At 42.8% G+C, this 24,255-nt stretch overlaps 1 protein-coding gene across 3 annotated transcripts in view; it reads left to right on the top strand.

Moving 5' to 3' along the window:
• Window positions 1-24,255, top strand: part of LOC106561460 (transcriptional enhancer factor TEF-1) — a 116,452-nt gene that overhangs the window by 62,315 nt on the left and 29,882 nt on the right. For all 3 annotated transcript variants that reach the window (XM_014125449.3, XM_082957362.1, XM_082957363.1), the window contains 2 exons: window positions 20,727-20,791; window positions 21,853-21,915. In XM_014125449.3, coding sequence (XP_013980924.1) covers window positions 20,727-20,791; window positions 21,853-21,915 — 128 coding nt within the window. The remainder of the gene's footprint in view (window positions 1-20,726; window positions 20,792-21,852; window positions 21,916-24,255) is intronic.

The raw sequence follows: 24,255 nt of genomic DNA, 5'->3' as shown, positions 1-24,255 counted from the left end.
TGATCTTCATCAGATGACACTCATAGGACTTCATGTTACACAATACATGTATGTTTTGTTCGATAAAGTTCATATTTATATCCAAAAATCTCAGTTTCCATTGGCGCGTTATGTTCAGTAATGTTTTGCTTTCAAAACATCCGCTGATTTTGCAGAGAGCCACATCAATTTACAGAAATACTGATCATAAATGTTGATGAAAATACATGTGTTATGCATGGAACTTTAGATAAACTTCTCCTTAATGCAACCGCTATGTCAGATTTCAAAAAAGCTTTACCGAAAAAGCACACCATGCAATAATCTGAGTACGGCGCTCAGACACAAAAACAAGCCATACATATATCCGCCATGTTGGAGTCAACAGAAGTCAGAAATAGCATTATAAATATTCACTTACCTTTGATCTTCATCAGAATGCACTTCCAGGAATCCCAGTTCCACAATAAATGTTTGTTTTGTTTGATAAAGTCCATCCTTTATGTCCAAATCACAAAGTTCGTAGAAACATGTCAAACGATGTATAGAATCAATCTTTAGGATGTTTTTATCCTAAATCTTCAATAAGATTTCAACCAGAGAATACCTTTGTCTTTAGAAATGCAATGGAACTCAGCTACCTCTCACGGGTGCGCACATGGCTGAAGCTCATGCCCATCTGGCAGACCTCTCACTCAATCAGCTCTTATTCTCCTCCACTTCACAATAGAAGCCTCAAACAAGGTTCTAAAGACTGTTGACGTCTAGTGGAAGCCTTAGGAAGTGTAATATGACCCCACAGACACTGTATATTGGATAGGCCAAGACTTTAAAAACTACAAACCTCAGATTTCCCACTTCCTGGTTGGATTTTTTCTCTGGTTTTTGCCTGCCATATGAGTTCTGTTATACTCACAGATATCATTCAAACAGTTTTAGAAACTTCAGAGTGTTTTCTATCCAAATCTACTAATAATATGCATATCTTAACTTCTGGGCCTGAGTAGCAGGCAGTTTACTCTGGGCACCTTATTCATCAAAGCTACTCAATACTGCCACCCAGCCATAAGAAGTTAACCATCTCCACCCGTGTAGCCAATGCTCCACATGGTATGGTTAGGAATTCAACTACCATTGTAACCTTAGCGGACACTGAGGTTTTTGTGGTCTAAACTCAACCTGTGCCCCCTCGGTGTCCATCGAGGTACGCGTGGTCTGACGAGGATTTCCTCAGGAGGGATTTTTATTCATAACAGTAGAAAAGGGCTGTTTCATGACACCAGATCATGTCTGTGCTCACGGGGGCGGGCCAATGACTTGGTTAACCTTTAAAGAGAATACAATTCTCTTTCATTAAAGGTTTACCATCACCTTACATTTTCACAAATAGTTTCATCTTTACTCATTCATTCATACAAGAATTTGACGCAAACCCCATAATTGAGAAGTGTACACATTCAGAGATATAGTTGTGTATCCTGTCCTGTCTGAGGTCACCAAATGAAACACACTCGTCATACCCATCCCTTAAGTGTCCATGGACCATTCCCACATTCTCACAAGTGGACATTTTGGGGATTTAGGAGTTTGCCATGTGAAATCCTTTGTTCTCTCTATGTGTCTCTTTCTGCATGGCCAGGGGGAGAGAGTCTCCTCCAGGAATTTACGACCTGAGATAACAGAACCTGGGTGTAGGAGAGAGAGGGGGGGGGGATGCCACGATACTTCCGTCATCATGAAGTGCTTTGAGAGACTATTCAAGGACCATATCACCTCCACCCTACATGACACCCTAGACCCACTACAATTTGCTTACCGCCACAATAGGTCCACAGACGACGCAATCGACTGCACACTGCCCTAACCCATCTGGACAAGAGGAATACCTATGTAAGAATGCTGTTCATCGATTACAGCTCTGCATTTAACACCATAGTACCCTCCAAACTCGTCATTAAGCTCGAGACCCTGGGTCTCGACCCTGCCCTGTGCAACTGGGTCCTGGACTTCCTGACGGGCCGCCCCCAGGTGGTGAGGGTAGGTAACAACATCTCCACCCCTCTGATCCTCAACACTGGGTCCCCACAAGGGTGCGTTCTCAGCCCTCTACTGTACTTCCTGTTCACCCATGACTGCGTGGCCATGCACGTCTCCAACTCAATCATCAAGTTTGCAGACGACACTACAGTGGTAGGCTTGATTACCAACAACGACGAGACGGCCTACAGGGAGGAGGTGAGGGCCCTCGAAGTGTGGTGTCAGGAAAATAACCTCACACTCAATGTCAACAAAACAAAGGAGATGATCGTGGACTTCAGGAAACAGCAGAGGGAGCAGCCCCCTATCTACATTGACGGGACAGTAGTGGAGAGGGTGGAGATTTTTAAGTTCCTCGGCGTACACATCACGGACAAACTGAAATGGTCCACCCACACAGACAGTGTGGTGAAGAAGGCGCTGTAGCGCCTCTTCAACCTCAGGAGGCTGAAGAAATTCGGCTTGTCACCAAAATCACTCACAAACTTTTACAGATGCACAATCGAGAGCATCCTGTCGGGCTGTATCACCGCCTGGTACGGAAGCTGCTCCGCCCATAACCGGAAGGCTCTCCAGAGGGTAGTGAGGTCTGCACAACGCATCACCGGGTGCAAACTACCTGCCCTCCAGGACACCTACACCACCTGATGTCACAGGAAGGCCAAAAAGATCATCAAGGACAACAACCACCCGAGCCACTGCCTGTTCACCCCGCTATCATCCAGAAGGCGAGGTCAGTACAGGTGCATCAAAGCGGGGACCGAGAGACTGAAAAACAGCTTCTATCTCAAGGCCATCAGACTGTTAAACAGCCATCACTAACATTTTAGTAGCTGCTGCCAACATACTGACTCAACTCCACCCACTTTAATAATGGAAAAATGTATGTTATCAATTTATCACTAGCCACTTTATATTATATAATGTTTACTTACCCTACATTACTCATCTCTTATGTATATACTGTACACTATACCATCTACTGCATCTTGCCATCTGATGTAATTAAATGTACCACTAACCACTTTAAACAATGCCACTTTATATAATGTTCTCATACCCTACATTGCTCATCTCATATGTATATACTGTACGCTATACCATCTACTGCATCTTGCCATCTTGATGTAATGTATCACTAGCCACTTTAAACATGGTCACTTCATATAATGTTTTCATACCCTGCATTGCTCATCTCATATGTATATACTGTACTCTACCATCTACTGCATCTTGCCTATGCCGTTCGGCCATCACTCATTTATATATTTTTATGTACATATTCGTATTCATTCCTTTACATTTGTGTGTATAAGGTAGTTGTTGTGAAATTGTTAAGTTACTGCATGGTCAGAACTAGAAGCACAAGCATTTCGCTACACTTGCATTAACACCTGCTAACCATGTGTATGTGACAAATAAATTTGATTTGATCTATACCCAGAAAGGGCCACATCATGACAATAATAATTTAAACAAAATGCATAGAGATTGTTATTCAGCGTTCCAAAAGGTTGTGGTATTCAATTCAATTCAAGGGGCTTTATGGGCATGGGAAATCTATGTTAACATTGCCAAAGCAAGTGAAGTAGATAATATACAAAATTGAAATAAACAATAAAAATGAACAGTAAACATTACACTCACAGAAGTTCCAAAAGAATAAAGACACTACAAATGTCATATTATGTGTATATGTACAAATGGTTAAAGTACAAAAGGGAAAATAAATAAACATAAATATGGGTTGTATTTACAATGGTGTTTGTTCTTCACTGGTTGACCTTTTCTTGTGGCAACAGGTCACAAATCTTGCTGCTGTGATGGCACACTGTGGTATTTCACCCAGTAGATATGGGAGTTTATCAAAATCTGGTTTGTTTTCGAATTCTTTGTGGATCTGTGTAATCTGAGGGAAATATGTGTCTCTAATATGGTCATACATTGGGCAGGAGGTTAGGAAATGCAACTCAGTTTCCACCTAATTTTGTGGGCAGTGTGCACATAGCCTGTCTTCTCTTGAGAGCCAGGTCTGCCTACGGCGACCTTTCTCAATAGCAAGGCTATGCTCACTGAGTCTGTACATAGTCAAAGCTTTCCTTAAGTTTGGGTCAGTCACAGTGGTCAGGTATTCTGCCACTGTGTACTCTCTGTTCAGGGCCAAATTGCATTCTAATTTGCTCTGTTTTTTTGTTAATTCTTTCCAATGTGTCAAGTAATTATCTTTTTGTTTACTCATGATTTGGTTGTGTCTAATTGTGTTGCTGTCCTGGGGCTCTGTGGGGTGTGTTTGTCCCGCAGGTCTCGGGGAGTGTCTCGCATGTCTGGACTGGGTGTCTATTGATCTGTTGCTCCTGTGTGAAGTGTTTGGGCTGCGTTTCAGAGCGATGTCCTTTAGAGTCTGGGCGAAGTTGGGCACTGCTACCTTGTATAGGTGGACCTGGTCAAAGAGGCTGTTCAAGTCCAGGGTGGAGTGGTGGGCCAGGAAAACATTTGGTTTTGAGGCACAGTCACGGGAAATACTTGCGTTTACCCGCTGTATGGTAGCAGGGTGGAAGTCTTTTCGTGGTAGCAGGGTGGAGATAACCACTTGTGCATTGGGGAAAGTAGAAGCTTTTTCAATTACTCCCTTCAGTGCTGTGGCCACCCTATCCTGCTGTGTCCTCAGGTCATTTGTGCCTGTGTGTATTATTACATGGCTAGGTGAACCTAGTTGGTCCTCAGACAGGAGGTCTAGGGCGCGCTGGGTGTTTGGACACCAGAGTTTAGACACACTGTGTTTGGGAAAAAGTTTTTCTTTTCTTGTATAAATTTCCCATTTGAGTCCATAAGGAGTACAATCGGTGTATTGTGTATGTCCTCAGTGGGTGTGGGGGGGTTGTCAGGAGGGCTATCAGGGTGACTGACGGGGGGGGTGCTCAGAGTGGGTGAGATTCCCTGGGATTGGGGTTTTTTTAATTGTCTGTTCTGCTGTGATGTCGACGCTATGCTCAGGGTCTGGTGTGGACTGTTCTGCTGTGGTGTAAAAACTTTTGTCGGGAGCTGAGGTGGGCTGTTCTGCTGGCTTCTCTGCGTGGGTGGTCACCTCTCTAGTGGGTTGTTCTTTGTCACACGCCATCCCCCTCACTCTCTCCTCCAGCAGTCTGAACCTCTCCTCTAGTGCTCTGTTCTTCTCCTGCTCTTGCTTTTTATATTGTTGAAGTTGTCTCACCACCATCCAGAGTGCAGATATGTCTCTCTCCACCTCAAGCTTTCTGGGTCTGGTTAAGGGGGTGTTGTTGTGCTGGACTGTTGTCTGGGTCTGTGCTGACTGGAGTGTAATCACCTGCTGTTCCAGCTCCACCTGCCTTACCTCCAGCTGGGTAAATGTATCCTTCATTTCAATGAGGGAGTAGTACTCTGTGCTGGGAGGTTGACTTTCCGCTGGGGGTTGCTCGTCTGTGCGGTTATATAATGAAGAGGTCTGGTCTGACACGTTCGGGGTGGGGGTATCTTTCTCAAGGAAGAACTTCTCCTGCTGGGCTAATTATTTGATTAGGTGAAAGTCCATCTGAAACTGTTTGGGGTTGCCCTGTACCAATACTGTTCAAGACTTATAGAGATTTATATTAGTTGACTCGGAGTCCTCGTTGTCTAGTATCCTGAGTTTCCTTTTAACAGAGGGGTAGTGTACTAGTATAGCACTGTGCCATGCCAGGGGATGGTTTGTGTGGAAGATGAGGTTGCTGATGTTCCCATTTTTATAATAGTCAGCAAAAAGTGTCTCTTGATTTTCCATAAGGAGCTTCATTTTGTGATCTTTTCTTGCCTTGTCATTCTTTACATACACAGAGTACTGTATTTTAATTGCATCTGAACAGCGGGATGCAACTTCTAAGGCCTCTCCATTTGGTTGGAGTAGACTGTGCGACTCTCCTGCCATTGTTGGGCTAAAGGGCTTTAACACCTCTCACTTGACACGTCTGTGCTAATTGAAGTTGTATCAAGCTTGGCAGCCTTAATTTAGCATTCAGTCCTTAAAAAGTTGTATTTTATTTATTTATTTCACCAGGTAGGCCAGTTGAGAGTTCTCATTTACAACTGCGACCTGGCCAAGGTAAAGCAAAGCAGTGCGACAAAAACAACACAGTTACACATGGGATAAACAAACGTACAGTCAATAACACAATAGAAAAAGCTGTATATAGTGTTTGCAAATGAAGTAAGGAGGTAAGGCAATAAATAGGCCAATAGTGGCGAAGTAATTTCAATTTAGACATTTACACTAGAGTGATATAAGTGCAGATGAGGATGTGCAAGTAGAAATACTGGTGTGTAAAAGAGCAGAAAAACAAATATGGGGATGAGGTAGGTAGTTGGTTGGATGGGCTATTTATAGATGGACTGTGTACAGCTGCAGCGATCGGTAAGCTGCTCTGACAGCTGACACTTAAAGTTAGTGAGGGAGATATAAGTTTCCAACTTCAGTGATTTTTGCAATTCGTTCCAGTCATTGGCAGCAGAGAACTGGAAGGAAAGGCGGCCAAAGGAGGTGTAGGCTTTGGGGATGACCAGTGAAATTTACCTACTGGAGCACGTGCTACGGGTGGGTGCTGCTATGGTGACCAGTGAGCTGAGATAAGGCGGAGCTTTACGTAGCAAAGACTTGTAGATGACCTGGAGCCAGTGGGTTTGTTGACGAATATGTAGCGAGGACCAGCCAACAAGAGCATACAGGTCGCAGTGGCGGGTTTATGGGGCTTTGGTGACAAAACGGATGGCACTGTGATAGACTGCATCCAATTTGCTGAGTAGAGTGTTGGAGGCTATTTTGTAAATGACATTGCTGAAGTTGAGAATCGGTAGGATAGTCAGTTTTAAGAGGGTATGTTTGGCAGCATGAGTGAAGGAGGCTTTGTTGCGAAAAAGGAAGCCGATTCTAGATTTAACTTTGGATTGGAGATGCTTAAGGTGAGTCAGGATAGAGCATGGTGTTTGCAACGCCAGGGTTGTGGGTTCGATTCCCACGGGGGGCCAGCACAGGAAAAAAAATGTGATATGTATGCATTCACTACTGTAAGTCGCTCTGGATAAGAGCGTCTGCTAAATGACTAAAATGTCAAATGTAGTGATGCTAGGCGGGCGGGCGGGTGCGGGCAGTGATCGGTTGAAGAGCATGCATTTTGTTTTACTAGTATTTAAGTGCTGTTGGAGGCCACGGAATTAATATTGTATGGCGTTGAAGCTCGTTTGGAGGTTTGTTAACACAGTGTCCAAAGATGGGCCAGATGTATACAGAATGGTGTCGTCTGCGTAGAGGTGGATCAAAGAATCACCCGCAGCAAGAGCAACATCATTGATATATACAGAGAAATGAGTCAGCCCGAGAATTGAACCCTGTGGCACCCCCATAGAAACTGCCAGGGGTCCGGACAACAGGCCCTCCGATTTGACACAATGAACTCTATCTGAGAAGTAGTTAGTGAGCCAGGCGAGGCATTAGAGTCATTAGAGAAACCAAGGCTGTTGAGTCTGCCGATAAGAATACGGTGATTGACAGAGTCGAAAGCTTTGACCAGGTCGATGAATACGGCTGCACAGTACTGTCTTTTATCGATGATATCGTTTAGGACCTTGAGCGTGGCTAAGGTGCACCCGTGACCAGCTCGGAAACCAGATTGCACAGCGGAGAAGGTACGGTGGGATTCGAAATGGTCAGTGATCTGTTTGTTCACTTGGCTTTCGAAGACGAGAAAGGCAGGGCAGGATGGACATAGGTCTGTAACAGTTTGGGTCTAGAGTGTCTCCCCCCAATGTAATCTAATGCATTTTTCTTCTTGGCTTTGGGAAATAAAATACATACGAAACATTACTCACTCAGTTCCAGGTTGGATGGTGTTTTCAGGTTTCTGTTGTTTTCCAGAGCATTTGCTGTATAGCGTTGGAATAACAATCTTTGGTAGTTGTAAGCCTTCCAGGTGATTCTGTAATTCCGTCCAAAATCAGGTTGTAGGTTTTGATTTTTAGTGAAGGTTATGTTGTGGAGGGTAGCATCCTGTATATGTTCCTGACAAAAATCCAAGTTTATCTAACTCAAAATCTATCTTTTTTAAAGAACATGCTGAAAAATGCAGGAGCTCATCTGATCATGACCTCTCTCTTTCTCTCTCTCTCTCTTCCTTTCAAGGTAAAATGGAGTGAATGAGGCTCTTGGCACATCTTTGTTTGTTACCAATGACTCCATGGCCTTCAGAGGTAGAACGTGCTCCAAACAGAGCCTCTCTCCTCACAGGCATGTGTATGTCTAGAGTGTTTTGTTCAGAAAAGAGCACTAGGTGTTCATCTGTAGGTCGTTGTGTTAAACTTTCTTCTTATTCCAGGGACAATTTGTACCTTTGAAAGACCTGCTAGATACTTGGTGTGAAGGCCCACACAGAGACAGAAAGACAGGTAATGAGTTAATGGTAACAGAAAGTATCATTGAGATGGGAGGAGAATATGCGAGAGGTCACAACTCTCTTTCATTCTCTCCATCACTGTACAGTATTTGTTTAGACTGACAATGTACGATATACAGTACATTATTTTTGGTTGAAGTAAACCTTGAAAGGTAAACACATTCATCAGGCATCGTAAGGCCTGCAGGGAGGTCACTTGAGGATGTTTCTATTTTTCCATGTGTGATTTCCAGCATGCTGGTGTAATATTTCCATCCAAGCCTCTGTCAGAACACAGAGAAGACCCAACACACAGGAAGCATGGCTAATTACTCCCATTAAAACCAACCAAAGGCTGCACAAACCAGCACCATTCACTCACACTGACTCTCACTCCTTACCTGTTGGCTGATGGGCCATGAGTTGAAGTAGTAGACCACAGTTTGGGAGAGAGGGAATGTGGTTTTCCTAGAGCGCCTGTCTGCTGTATATATACTTTGCATTCGCACACACACAGGCTTTTTAATTTTGAAAATTGCGATGAATGATAAACCAGAACGTGGTGTGTGGCCTCCCCAGCGTATACTCCAAGTTCATCATAGACTGGGCTGAAGTTTGGAGTCATTCTAAAACCACTGAAGTACTTTATTTTGAGTGGAGGCTACCGGCATCTGCTGTAAAGCAGCCTTCCTAGAAGTTCATGCATTAATCTGATTTTGAAACCGTGTGGTCTGGAAGTACCGCTGAAATGGAAATGGTTCTATTAACAAATCCTCAAAATCCCTGCATGCATACAACAGCGTGCCTTAATCACAATTTTGGAATGTTTCTGCCTTTCATTTCACACGTGTGTGTGCATTACTGTGCTAAGGTTTCCCCAAATTAGCAATTAGAGAAGCAAGAGATGTTTGATATTCCCAGATTGCGTGAGGAAAGTTAAGGGCTTGTAAGCAAGTTGTAATACCTGTTGTATTTGGCGCATGCGACAAATAAAATGTGATTTGATTCATTTGTTCTCATGTGCGTGTTTGGCTGACCAGTGGCTCCTTTTGTATAAGGAAGTGCGTTGTGATTGGTGGAGAGTGGAGGCGTCCATAGGGAGGGCTGGAGGGCTATGTTGATAATGAGAGAAGCCATCGTCATGGTGTCAGACCATCTGACTTTGGCCTTGAAGTCTTTCTCTGGCCCATTCTCTAAATGGGAGTGGGGGGTGCTGTGGGATCATAATGTACCGAGTTAAGCGATCTACAATGGGCAGCTGGTCGTGATGGAGTCAGATGTCAGTCTGCCAGGACTGTGTGTGTGTGTGTGTGTGTGTGTGTGTGTGTGTGTGTGTGTGTGTGTGTGTGTGTGTGTGTGTGTGTGTGTGTGTGTGTGTGTGTGTGTGTGTGTGTGTGTGTGTGTGTGTGTGTGGGGGGGGGGGGGGGGGGGGGGGGGGGGGGATTTGTCAGGGGGAGTTACGGCTGCACCCATTGACTGCTCTGAGGGAAACACCTACATTGGAGCTATAGATGGTATCAGACGAAGCTCCCTATCTCCAAGCTAAGGGATTGGTCAGAGCAGCACCATCTGGTTTAGGTACACAGTGCCAAGGCTAGAGCTTTTTGTTCACAACTCTAGGTCTATTTCCTTTCAGGGTTAACAGGTCCAGAAGTAATATACTTTTTGTTTCTTTCGTTCTTTATCTTACAGTTTGCATGCCTCTTTCGATGCAATACATAAACCTAATATGTCTTAACAACCTTTTTTTTACCTTTATTTAACTAGGCAAGTCAGTTAAGAACAAATTCTTATTTTCAATGACTGCCTAGGAACAGTGGGTTAACTGCCTTGTTAACTGCCTCAAAACGACAGATTTTTACCTTGTCATCTCGCGGATTCGATCTTGCAACCTGTACGGTTACCAGTCCAACGCTCTAACCACTAGGCTACCCTGCCGCCCCATTTAATCCCTCCACCCCCCCATTATCAAACAACCTCTTTAATCCCAACCCTCAGCCACTCTCAGCCCATCCCACCTATCACCATAGACCGCCCTTGTTTGGTTTCCATGTGCCATATATTTTTCAATTGTGCTGTGATGTTTTACAACATTTTTTAATCTTTCTAATCGTATATTATCCACAGATTGTGAGCTAAAGATGAAAACCTTTCCTACGAGTATTATTATATTATTTATTGATTGGCTATGGCTTTCCAGATCGCCCAACACTGCTTTTCGTAAGGTTAATTGTAAGTGTATGTTGTGATTTTTTAACCATTCCTGAACCTGTGACCAGAAATAAGCTACATAGGGACAATACCAGAATAAGGGATCTATTGATTCAGTCTCTTCGTAAACAAAATCTACAGAGCTGAGATTGTTGTGTGCCCCATATACAGTTGACGTCGGAAGTTTACATACACTTAGGTTGGAGTCCTTAAAACTCGTTTTTCAACCACTCCACAAATTTCTTGTTAAAAAAACTATCGTTTTGGAAAGTCGGTTAGGACATCTACTTTCTGTGCATGACACAAATCATTTTTACAACAATTTTTTACAGACAGATTATTTCACTTATAATTCACTGTATCACAATTCCAGTGGGTCAGAAGTTTACATACACTAAGTTGACTGTGCCTTTAAACAGCTTGGAAAATTTCAGAAAATTATGTCATGCTTTAGAAGCTCCTGATAGGCTAATTGACATCATTTGAGTCAATTGGAGGTGTACCTGTGAATGATTTCAAGGCCTACCCTCAAACTCAGTGCCACTTTGCTTGACATCATGGTAAAATCAAAAGAAATCAGCCAAGACCTCAGAAGAAAAAAATGGTAGACCTCCACAAGTCTGGTTCATCCTTGGGAGCAATTTCCAAACGCCTGAAGGTACCACGTTCATCTGTACAAACAATAGTACGCAAGTATAAACACCATGGGACCACGCAGCCATCGAGACGCGTTCTGTCTCCTAGAGATGAACGTACTTTGATGCGAAAGTGCAAATCAATCCCAGAACAACAGCAAAGAACCTTGTGAAGATGCTGGAGGAAACAGGTACAAAAGTATCTATATCCACAGTAAAAATGAGTCCTATATCGACATAACCTGAAAGGCCGCTCAGCATGGAAGAAGCCACTACTCCAAAACTGCCATAAAAAAGCCAGACTACGGTTTGCAACTGCACATGGGGACAAAGATTGTACTTTTTGGAGAAATGTCCTCTGGTCTGATGAAACAAAAATAGAATTGTTTGGCCAGAATGACCATTGTTATGTTTGGAGGAAAAAAGGGGAGGCTTGCAAGCTGAAGAAAACCATCCCATCCGTGAAGCACGGGGGTGGCAGCATCATGTTGTGGGGGTGCTTTGCTGCAGGTGGGACTGGTGCAATTCACAAAATAGATGGCATCATGAGGCAGGACAATTTTGTGGATATATTGAAACAACATCTCAAGACATCAGTCAGGAAGTTAAAGCTTGGTCGCAAATGGGTCTTCCAAATAGACAATGACCCCAAGCATACTTCCAAAGTTGTGGCAAAATGGCTTAAGGACAACAAAGTCAAGGTATTGGAGTGGCCATCACAAAGTCCTGACCTCAATCCCATAGAACATTTGTGGGCAGAACTGAAAAAGTGTGTGCGAGCAAGGAGGTCTACAAACCTGACTCAGTTACACCAGCTCTGTCAGGAGGAATGGGCCAAAATTCACCCAACTTATTGTGGGAAGCTTGTGGAAGGCTCCCCAAAACATTTGACCCAAGTTAAACAATTTAAAGGCAATGCTACCAAATACTAATTGAGTGTATGTAAATGTCTTACCCACTGGGAATGTGATGAAAGAAACAAAAGCTGAAATAAATCATTCTCTCTACTATTATTCTGACATTTCACATTCTTCAAATAAAGTGGTGATCCTAACTGACCTAAAACAGCGAATGTTTACTAGGATTAAATGTCAGGAATTGTGAAAAACTGTATTTGGCTAAGGTATATGTAATCTTCCGACTTCAACTGTGTGTAGCATTCTGTTGGTGGCAAGAATTTTATATAATAATTTAAATTGAAAAACTCTTAAGTGTTGAGTCAAGTGTAGTTTTTTGTACCAGTTGTGCCATGGAATTGGTACAACGAAAAAATCTCGCAGCTGTCAACATTTTTGTCCTCTGATGAAACTGGTATATTTTTCTATTTATGCCAGTTCCTTTCAGCCAATTTTGTATCTTTAATATATGGCAGGCAAAGAAGTTCCCTACCTTCTCCCTTTTCCACTTGCCTCCTCCATTTTTGTGGTAGTGCTGCAATCAGTTGGTTGTAAATTTGGATTGAGCAGATATTCCCATATATTTTCAATAACTGCAAATGTGACATAACTCCTCCATTTCTATTCATAATATCATTAATACATATAATAAAAATCAATATATTTGAGTTTAACCATAACTTTTGTTGTAATATTTGTTCTATCTTTTCTGGAGGATTAAACTGAATTTGTAACCTGCTTTGTATGGCTTGTTTAAGAAAGGACAATACTTTAAACAAAATGTAATTTTCAATTAGTCAGAAATGAGAAGTTGTAATCTGTATGAAGTTAACAAAGGACTAGCTTTTCATAATAATCTACTGAAGAACCATTTTGGGTTTAAGTATATGTTATGTATGAGTGAAACTTTTCGTGAGAGGTTTAAAGCTTTAATATTTAATAATTTTAGCCCCCCAAACTCATATTCATTATATAAATAGGCACGTTTAATTTTGTCTGGCTTAGCATTCCAAATAAAATGAAATATATTTCTCATATGATTTTAAAAACGAATCATCTGGAGTAGGCAATGTCATTAGTAAGTAAGTAAACTGTGATAGGACCAAAGAGTTAATCAATGTAATTTTTCAAAAAATATACAAGTATTTACCTCTCCATGGTTGCAAAATCTAATCTATTTTTGCTAACTTTCTATTGAAATTAATTGTGGTAAGCGAATTTATATTTTTTTCGATGTGAATACCAAGTATGTCTACTTCACCATCCACCCATTTTATTGGTAACCTACAAGATCGTGTAAACACTGTATTTTTTAAATATCCAATACGTATTATGGTCTTAACATACTTGCCATTTGTTGGTCACCTGTTTCATAGGTTTCTGAAGCTTTAAGGTCTCTTATCACATGGGTGGTTGTATTATTCCCATACCAGACCACATCCCAAGGTAGCCCTCTGTGTTTGTGTGTGGAAATATGGAGACCAGACCAGACAGCGCCCAGGGGATGGAGCTGGACTGGAGTAAAGATACAGCAACTTTAGCCATGGTAGTGTTCAAGTGCATAGTAGTTATAGCGCTTCTCTCCCGTCTCCCCCATCTCTCCCTAGCCAGCCAGGGACCTCCCACTGAAAGGCTGGCTTTAGGCTTTTGTGATGCTAATGTCAGCCTGAGACCCTTGAGTCATCCATCATGGCCGGCGGGACAGCTAGGCTATTGTCCAGAGGATTTGGGTCTCTCCTGCACTCACTCCGCGCAGCCGGGAGACAGGGGCCTGCCTGGGGCCCAGTGCATTCTGGGAAGGGGGAGTAAAGAGGAAAGGATTAGGGCGCCGGTCGCTATGTAAATATGGGCTAATCAGAGAGCTATGGAAGGAGGGTGCGTGGCTGTGACAAGTTAGAGCACTGGACCAAGAGACAAGGCATTTTGTTGTACATGGACATATTTTTGTAATTTGTAATGTTGGGAGTCAATACTTTTGATAGGTTTGAAGTTGCTAGCCTCCCTACCTTGATAGCAACATGCAGCAAACGGATGGAACAGTACAATACTGAGGGCAGCTACTTTAATTGGTTCAAGATTTAATTGTATAAGCGATACATTATTTGGTTTTCATGCCATTTTTAAGTCAGGAACAAGCCAAATCACAGTTGTCTTTCCTGATGGCTGTGATTCACAATGAAACATCTCTGAGAAATGCCTTTAAATCTATTGATATGATGCTGGAAACAGCTCATATTACCTGGCAGTAGAAATGTATGGAGTAAGGTTTAATGGTAAAAACCACATGAAGGGTGCAGTGAATGAGTGTATGAGTGATCCTCATGTTGTCAGAATGCCAGAGTGTTCTCTGGGGTCCTCGGACATCACCGTGTTCTACTGCAGAGCCTCGTGGGAGTGTGGTCAGTGTGGGAAAGGAAATGAGTGTTAAAAAGATCTCAGCTGAGAGACGTGCTGTAAACAAGAAAAGCACTTTTTAATACTGTTACCAACAAAAAATAACTTTGACGCATATCAGCTACAGGCATCAAGCTCTCTGGAATGTGCCAGTTGTCAGTGGTGGGTCATGATAAAGTACCTTTCTCTGGTTATGTTGTGTGTGTGTGGTGTTGTGTTTCTGCCCTGACCTCTACTCCCTGGCTTTAATCAGTAGGGCTGAGGCCGGGTTGAAGTGAGTCAGTGTGGGTCAGGGTCCTGCTCCATCCATCAGCCTGGTCAGTGGAACACAGAACTGCCCACACACACTATCAACTGTCAAGTGGTATTGCAGCTGTCTGCTGATCAGGCAAACCAGAGTAATGAGAGCTTTAACCTCTTACATCTAGATGTTCCGCTAGCGGAACGCCTCGCCAATATCCAATGATAGAGCGTGGCGCGAATTACAAACTCCTCAAAAATCCCAAAACTTCTATTTTTCAAACATATGACTATTTTACACCATTTTAAAGACAAGACTCTCCTTTATCTAACCACATTGTCCGATTTCAAAAAGGCTTTACAACGAAAGCAAAACATTAGATTATGTCAGGAGAGTACCCAGCCAGAAATAATCAGACACCCATTTTTCAAGCTAGCATATAATGTCACAAAAACCAAAACCATGGCTAAATGCAGCACTAACCTTTGATGATCTTCATCAGATGACACTCCTAGGACATTATGTTATACAATACATGCATGCTTTGTTCAATCAAGTTCATATTTATATCAAAAACCAGCTTTTTACATTAGCATGTGACGTTCAGAACTAGCATACCCACCAAAAACTTCCGGTGAATTTACTAAATTACTCATGATAAACGTTCACAAAAAAACATAACAATTATTTTAAGAATTATAGATACAGAACTCCTTTATGCAATCGCCGTGTCCGATTTTAAAATAGCTTTTCGGTGAAAGCACATTTTGAAATATTCTGAGTAGATAGCCCGGCCGTCATGGCTAGCTATTTTGACACCCACCAAGTTTGGCACTCACCAAACTCAGATTTACTTTAAGAAAAATTGGATTATCTTTGCTGTTCTTCGTCAGAATGCACTCCCAGGACTTCTACTTCAACACCCAATGTTGTTTTGTTTCCAAATAATCCATAGTTATATCCAAATAGCGGCGTTTTGTTCTTGCGGTCAAGACACTATCTGAAGGGTGACGCGCCGGCGCGTATCGTGACAAAATATTTCAAAATATTCCATTACCGTACTTCGAAGCATGTCAAACGCTGTTTAAAATCAATTTTTATGTGATTTTTCTCGTAAAATAGAGATAATATTCAGACCGGGAGACGTTGTATCCGTTCAAACACTGAAAGAAGAAACTGGTGTCTTCACATGCACGCGCGCACCCGTGTCATTGTTCTCAGATCGACCACTTTCCAAATCCCCTACTGTTTTTCGCCCAGGGACTGCAGTCATCATTCCCCGTTCTGGCGCCTTCTGAGAGCCTATGGGAGCCTTAGAAAATGTCACGTTACAGCAGAGATCCTCTATTTTCCATAAAGAGGCTATAGAAGGACAAGAAATGGTCAGAGAGGGCACTTCCTGTATGGAATCTTCTCAGGTTTTGGCCTGCCATATGAGTTCTGTTATACTCACAGACACCATTCAAACAGTTTTAGAAACTTTAGGGTGTTTTCTATCCAAATCAAATTAGATGCATATTCTAGTTTCTGGGCAGGAGTAATAACCAGATTAAATCGGGTACGTTTTTTATCCGTCCGTGAAAATACTGCCCCCTATCCTAAACAGGTTAACCTCCAACCTAACATTGTCAAACATGTCCAACCCATACACCAACCCTAACTCGTTGACCCACTGAACCCACAACTCCAACTTGTTAACCCTAACTCCAATCTATACTGTAGTATAGGGCTGCAACAAATATAAAACATGTCTTAACGTTTTAAACTGCCATGTTTTCTCTCATTTAAACATATTAAAAAGCAACATAAAATTAAGCGAATTCACAATTCAGATATGGTCACATACAGTACAGTATGACCGCTAGGGGCAATGCGATTCAATCTACTGCAGTCCTGGCTACCTACCAAATGAAATTGTATTTGCCACGTGCGCCGACTACAACTGGTGTAGACTTTACCGTGAAATGCTTACTTACAAGCCCTTAACCAACAATGCAGTTCAAGAAATAGAGTTAAGCAATTATTTACTAAGTAAACGAAAGTAATAAACAGCGAGTAGCAGCAGTGTAAAAAACAAAGGGGGGGGGTTGTCAATGTAAATAGTCCAGGTGGCCATTTGATTAATTGTTCAGCAGTCTTATGGCTTATAGCAGTCTGAGAAGATTTTTGGTCCTAGACTTGGAGCTCCGGTACCACTTGCCGTGCGGTAGCAGAGAGAACAGTCAATGACTTGGGTGACTGGAGTCTCTGACAATGTTTTGGGCCTTCCTCTGACACCACCTAGTATACAGGTCCTGGATGTCAGGAAGCTTGGCCCCAGTGATGTACTGGGCCGTACGCACTACCCTTTGTAGTGCTTTACGGACAGATGCCGAGCAGTTGCCATACCAGTCGGTGATGCAACCAGTCAGGATGCTCTCGAACTTGAGGATCTGGGGACCCATGTCAAATATTTTCTCCTGAGGGGGGAAAAGGTGTCGTCGTGCCCTCTTCCCAACTGTCTTGGTGTGTTTGGACCATGATAGTTCGTTGGTGATTGGCCTTCCTTTTCTATTTCCTGTTTGGCCTTCCTTTTCCTATGGTCCACGATCAGCTCCTTTGTCTTGCTCACATTGAGAGAGAGGTTGTTGTCCTGGCACCACACTGCCAGGTCTCTGACCTCCTCCCTATAGGCTGTCTCATTGTTGTCGGTGATCAGGCCTACCACTGTTGTGTCATCAGCAAACTTAATGATGGTGTTAGAGTCGTGCTTGGCCACCTTGTGGTGGGTGAACAGGGAGTAGCAGAGAGAACAGTCTATGGAAGGGACTAAGCGCACACCCCTTAGGGGCCCCAGTGTTGAGGATCAGCATGGCAGATGTGTTGTTGCCTAACCTTACCACCTGGGGGCAGGCCGTCAGGAAGTCCAGGATCCAGTTGCAGAGGGAGGTGTTTAGTCCCAGGGTCCTTAGCTTAGTGATGAGTTATGTGGGTACTATGGTGTTGAATGCTGAGCTGTAGTCAATGAACAGCATACTCACATAGGTTTTCCTTTTGCCCAGGTGGGAAAGGGCAGTGTGGAGTGTGACTGTGTGAATGTGACTGTGGGGCGGTATGCAAATTGGAGTGGGTCTAGGGTTTCTAGCATGATGGTTTTGATGTGAGCCATGACCATCCTTTCAAAGCACTTCATGGCTACCGACGTGAGTGCTACTGGGCGGTAATCATTTAGGCAGGTTACTTTTGCTTTCTTGGGCACTATGGTGCTCTGTTTGAAACATGTAGGTATTACAGACTCAGTCAGGGAGAGGTTGAAAATATCAGTGAAGACACTTGCAAGTTGATCCATGCATGCTTTGACCACACATCCTGGTAATCTGTCTGGCCCCGTGGCTTTGTGAATGTTGACCTGTTTAAAGGTATTGCTCACATCGGCTACGGTGAGTGTGATCACACAGCTGTCCGGAACAGCTGGTGCTCTCATGCATAATTCAGTGTTGCTTGCCTCGAAGCGAGCATAAAAGGCGTTTAGCTCATCTGGCAGGCTTGCGTCACTGGGCAGCTCACGGCTGGGTTTCCTTTTGTAGTCCGTAATAGTTTTCAAGCCTTGCCACATCCAACAAGAGTCAGAGCTGGTGTAGTAGGATTCAGTCTTAGTCCTGTATTGACGCTTTGCTTGTTTAATGGTTTGCCTGAGGATTTAGCGGGATTTCTTGTAAGCGTCTGGATTAGTGTCCCGCTCCTTGAAAACGGCAGCTCGGTCACTGTGGGGGCGACGTCGTCGATGCACTTATTGATGAAGCCGGTGACTGAGGTGGTATACTCCTCAATGCCATTGGATGAATCCCGGAACATGTTCCAGTCTGTGTTAGCAAAACAGCCCTGTAGCGTAACATCCACGTCATCTGACCACTTCCGTATTGAGCGAGTCACTGGTACTTCCTGTTTTAGTTTTTGCTTGTAAGCAGGAATCAGGAGGATATTGTGGTCAGATTTGCCATATGGAGGGCGAAGGAGAGCTTTGTACGTGTCTCTGTGTGTGGAGTAAAGGTGGTCGAGTTTTTTTTCCTCTGGTTGCACATTTGACATGCTAGTAGAAATGAGGTACAACAGATTTAAGTTTGCCTGCATTAAAGTCCCAGGCCACTAGGGGCGCTACTTCTGGATGAGCATTTTCTTGTTTGCTTATGGCCTTATACAGCTCGTTGAGTGCGGTCTTAGTGCCAATCATCGGTTTGTGGTGGTAAATAGACGGCTCGTGTGGCCTACAGCTTATCATGAGGTATTCTATCTCAGGCGAGCAATACCTCGAGACTTCTTTAATATTAGACTTCGCGCACCAGCAGTTATTTACAGCTGCTCTGTCCTGCTGATGCACAGAGAAGCCAGTCAGCTCTATATTATCTGTGTCGTCGTTTAGCCACGACTCGGTAAAACATAAGATATTACAGTTTTTAATGTCCTGTTGGTAAGATAGTCTTAATCGTATATCATCCAGACGGCGTTTTAGGTTCTCTGTTGTGTGCCTCTGATTGAAGATTAAAACCTAGTACAAATGTGAGGAATGACAGCATGTTCATCGACGTCCAACATTCTGTTGTTAATGCCACGTATGGTGTTTGAGAGCTTGCACTTTGTACTTGCAAGAGCAATCATTGTACAATTTCTCCATCAGCGCCATCACTGTTTTTGGTAAAAACATTGTTTTGCCTTTATGATGATGATGATCGGGACCAATCTGTTAGTGGTAGTCTGGTGATGACTGCACTGTGATTTTAATTTAATAAAACGTTTTCAGTTAGGGATTTTTTCAAAATGTTAACGATCCCAAATTCGTTTAGATGTTTAAACGTCACACCTCTACAGTAGTACCTGTAGACGTCCATTGTATTCTGGTCTAACACTGCTAGTAATAGGCTCCAATATGTTCCCCACCATTTCTCCTGCTTTTGAGGGATTATGGAAGGAGATATTGTCTAGTTGATATTTGCTTGAAGGATTTGCAAAGCATTTGAATAAGATGGTCTTTTTTTTATTTCTAAGTGTTTTCAGAGAGAACTAATTTGAATGTATGTTTCACATGCAGTAATGACATTAATTGGCTGGTTTTACAGAGAAAACAAGCACAGCAGGGATTTGTGATGGACCTGATTTTGAACAAGGTTTCAGAAAAAAGCTGAGTGAAATAGAGCAGTGTTACCTCTTTGAAACGTTTGACTATAATAATGTCCATCAGTGCAGAACCTTCTCTGTCTTGGCTCTTTTCTGGCAGTGCAATCTTTTTGTCTAGCTCTGAAAATAAAGATTAGCTTACTCAACTCATAGTGGGCTATCTTATGAGTATCATGGGGGAGGGATTTTCTTGGTTTGGTCTGTTAGGTTGAGGGCCTTTAATCTTCTCTCTCTCTTTCTCCTTCCCTCCCTCCATCCCTCTCGCTCTCTCCCTCCCTCTCACTCTTTCCTTCACCCTCTCTCTCTCTCCCTCTCTCTTGTTTAGCACGCCTGCCAAGTCCTGCTGAGCGTGTTTGCAAGCTGGTGAAAATAATGAATTATTCAGCAGTAAGCATGCTTACAGCTGGCCGTTTTGCGGCCTTTGATCTGGGGATTGGGCGTCTGCATGAATGCCCATATTGTCATGTTATGTGTACACGATTGAGAGTAGGGAGGCCCCAGCATGGGCGGCGGGAGATTACAGTGCGAGCCTGCTGGGAGTAGGGTCACACCCCTATATCCCCAGATGCTGTTTGTTCGGCCGAGGTCACATGTTGTCCGTGTGGCCTTAACACAATGGTCCCCTCCAAGTGAACGAGGGTTAGGGTTAGTCTCCCCCACCAAGCCCCCTCCACATATACCCACCTGTCTAGAGTGGACACAAAAGTCAGGGGGCCACTACCTACACACCCAGACTGCTGTCTTAGTGCTTTGCTTCTTCCCTCAGGTCGCAACGAATTGATAGCAAGATACATCAAACTAAGAACGGGAAAGACAAGGACAAGAAAGCAGGTAAGAGGACTGCCTTTCCCATATGAGTTTTCTCTTTTTTTTTGTGGCAAGGGGGGAATGGTATGGACGTGGCCAATGGCGTGGTCTCCGAACTCAAAATATCAGAGTCCCTCCACTTGGCCACAGAGACAAAATGTTGCCATTTTAAAACAAATTTCCTGCAATTCTACACATTTCAGTTTACACTGAAAATGTTTTACCCACCCTATTTTTTCTTTCTTTCTTTCTCTCTCTCTCTCTCTCTATCGCTCTCTCTCTCTCTCTCAACTATTTTACACCATTTTAAAGATAAACTTCTCGTTAATCTAACCACATTGTCTGATTTCAAAAAGGCTTTACGGCGAAAGCATAAAGTTAGATTATGTTAGGACAAACTTCACAAGAAACACCACACAGCCATTTCCAAGCAACTAGATGCATCACAAAAACCCAAAACACAGCTAAATGAAGCACTAACCTTTGACGATCTTCATCAGATGACACTCCTAGGACATTATATATATAATTAGTATTACTTAAAACATTTATCACATTTTCTGCCGTGGCGGCAACGATTTAGCAATGGCTGCACACCGCTGCTAAATGAATATAGGGGAAACACTGACTCAGATATGCTGTGTACTGTGTAATGAAACCTGAACCACTCACTGTCCAATCCCTGAAGTACTCACTCACTGTCCAATCCCTGATGTACATACTCACTCACTGTCCAATCCCTGATGTACACACATTGCCATTTTCTGTGCAGCCCTTAGAGGGTGCTGGAATGCAGGTCATCTGACACCACAGGCCGAACTCAGACACTTTGAGCTGTGTGGCTATGCATAGAATCAAAACAGGTCTCCTATTGAAGAATGTTTTTGCATGATGCATAGCACTTGATGTCAAAAGACCACAGGTGTTTTTTCACTGTTGAATCTTAGCCAGAGAGAAATGTGGAGGGATACAGGGCGCTGGCAGCAGTTGTCAAGGGAGGAGTGTGTGCCCCCAGTGGCGGGGTTAGGCCCGCTTTCTTTTCATCTCCATAGTAACAGTCTGTTCCCTTGTCTCCCTCCCAACAGGTCTCCAGTCACATTCAGGTTCTTGCCAGACGGAAATCTCGGGAGTTTCACACCAAGCTAAAGGTAAGAGCTACTGCCTACTGCACTGTTTGTGTAGCTTCCTGTTTCTGTTGCCGTGGTGACAGGTGGGATGCATCTAAGATTCCTCACATCTGATATTCCTGTTTAGCATTCGATGGGCTAGTCCCAGACTTCCCCGTGTTGTGCTCTGTTTCTTATTGCTTCCTGTAACTAACAAAATAATAGCGAAACTGAACTCTCTTTGCAATGTGATAGTTCTTCACTCTTTGTCACTGATCAAGGATTTAATTGTATGTTCAGTTTCATAATATTTCATTAAACAGTGTTGTACAATGCAAATCTCTTCCGTCAACTTGCAACTTTTTTTTAGATATATACATTTTGATCCCGAAAATAGATTTCACAATGTTCTCAGTGCATGACGTTAGGACAGCAAGCTACTGACAGCAAATTCAGGCAGCGTACTGCCAGGACGTGTTCGCTGTTGATTGTACAGTAGATGAGCTAGCAGTCAGCCAGAAGTTATGACCTTATTATCGCTTAGCATTGAAGCTGTTCGTTCAGGTTCAGCTTGCAGGCCGGCTTGCATGGCCTATGTTTGCAAGGTCATGCTTTACATACCACTGTCAATACCTCCCATTTCATCTCTAACTATCTGAACATTATCATCATCCTATGTTGTAATACAGACACTAGTTAGCCTTGTCCAAATAGCGAAGTATACAGGTGATAAGTGGCCTGTAAGAGTAAAACCACTCTCATCTCTTTGCATTCAGGTCATATGTATGGTAAGTACCACCCTCAATATACTGTACTGTTGGCTGTGCTTCAGGCCCGTCTGTACAGCTTGATGTGAAGATGTCCCTGCTCTTAGACCCATAGTGTTGTGTTCTGCTGCGGAAGGCCTATGTACTGTGTAATGTATGTCCTGTGTGTATCTATCACCAGCAGCTACTGCGTATGCTCCATCTCAGTGCATCGTCATTGCCAGCATGCTCATCCTCTCCCAAGGCTTCTTTCATTCAAATGGCAGTGAGGCAAACCATTAACCCACGCTTACACAAATACATACAGTACCAGTCAAAAGTTTGGACACACTTACTAATTCCAGGGTTTTTCTTTGTTTTGACTATTTTCTACATTGTAGAATAATAGTGAATACATCAAAACTATGAAATAACACATATAGAATCATGTTGTAACCAAAAAAGTGTAAAACAAGATTCTTCAAAGTAGCCACCCTTGCTTTGCACACTCTTGGCATTCTCTCAACCAGTTTCATGAGGTACTCACCTGGAATACATTTCAATTAACAGGTGTGCCTTGTTAAAAACCTGTTGGGGCTAGGGGGCAGTATTTTCACGGCCGGATGAAAAACGTACCCAATTTAAACAGGTTACTACTCTGTCCCAGAAACTAGAATATGCATATTATTAGTAGATTTGGATAGAAAACACTCTGAAGTTTCTAAAACTGTTTGAATGGTGTCTGTGAGTATAACAGAACTCATATGGCAGGCAAAAACCTGAGAGAAATCCAAGCAGGAAGTGGGAAGTCTGGTGCTTGTAGTCCTTTCAAGTGATTGCCTTGACTGTATACAGTGAGTTAGGGTTCATTTTGCACTTCCTAAAGCTTCCACTAGATGTCAGCAGTCTTTAGAATGGTGTTTGAAGATTCTATGGTGAATTTGAAGGGAATACCAGCTGTGGTAAACTGGTGTCCCATTATAAGGCATGGGTTCAGTCACGGGCAATGACTTGGGAGCGAGCTGAGTTCATATTCACTGCTAAAGAGAATGTATAGGTCCGGTTGGAATTTTATTCAAGATATATGATAAAAGCAACCTAAAGATTGATTCTATACATCGTTTGACATGTTTCTACAAACTGTAGTATAACTTTTTTGACTTTTCGTCTGGACTAAGTAAGCACGCGAACCTAACGCGCGAACAAAATGTATTTATTTGGAAATGAACTTTATCAAACATTTATTGTGGAGCTGGGATTCCTGGGAGTACCTTCTGATGAAGATAATCAAAGGTAAGTGAATATTTATAATGTAATTTGTTAGTTTTATTGACTCCAAGATGGCAGTTTTCTGTTTGCTAGTTGTTAGTGTCATCTGGGCTGTACTCAGATTATTGCAAATTGTGCTTTCGCCGTGAACCTTTTTTGAAATTGGACAACGAGATTACATTTCGGAGAAGTGTATCTATAATTCTGTGCATAACACTTCTATATTAATCAATGTTTACGATGAGAATTTACATACTGTGTGCTCATTGTGCTGATTCACTGGGAGGTTTGGAGAGAAAACATTTCTCAACATTACACGCCAAGGTAAAATTCTGTTTTTGGATATAAATATGAACATTATCGAGCA

This window comes from Salmo salar, chromosome 10 (genome assembly GCF_965601325.2).
Source record: "Salmo salar chromosome 10, fSalSal1, whole genome shotgun sequence".
In the NCBI taxonomy this organism is placed as follows: domain Eukaryota; kingdom Metazoa; phylum Chordata; class Actinopteri; order Salmoniformes; family Salmonidae; genus Salmo; species Salmo salar.
The sequence above is the reverse complement of the archived record's forward strand: the minus strand, read 5'-3'. Positions and strand labels throughout refer to the sequence as shown.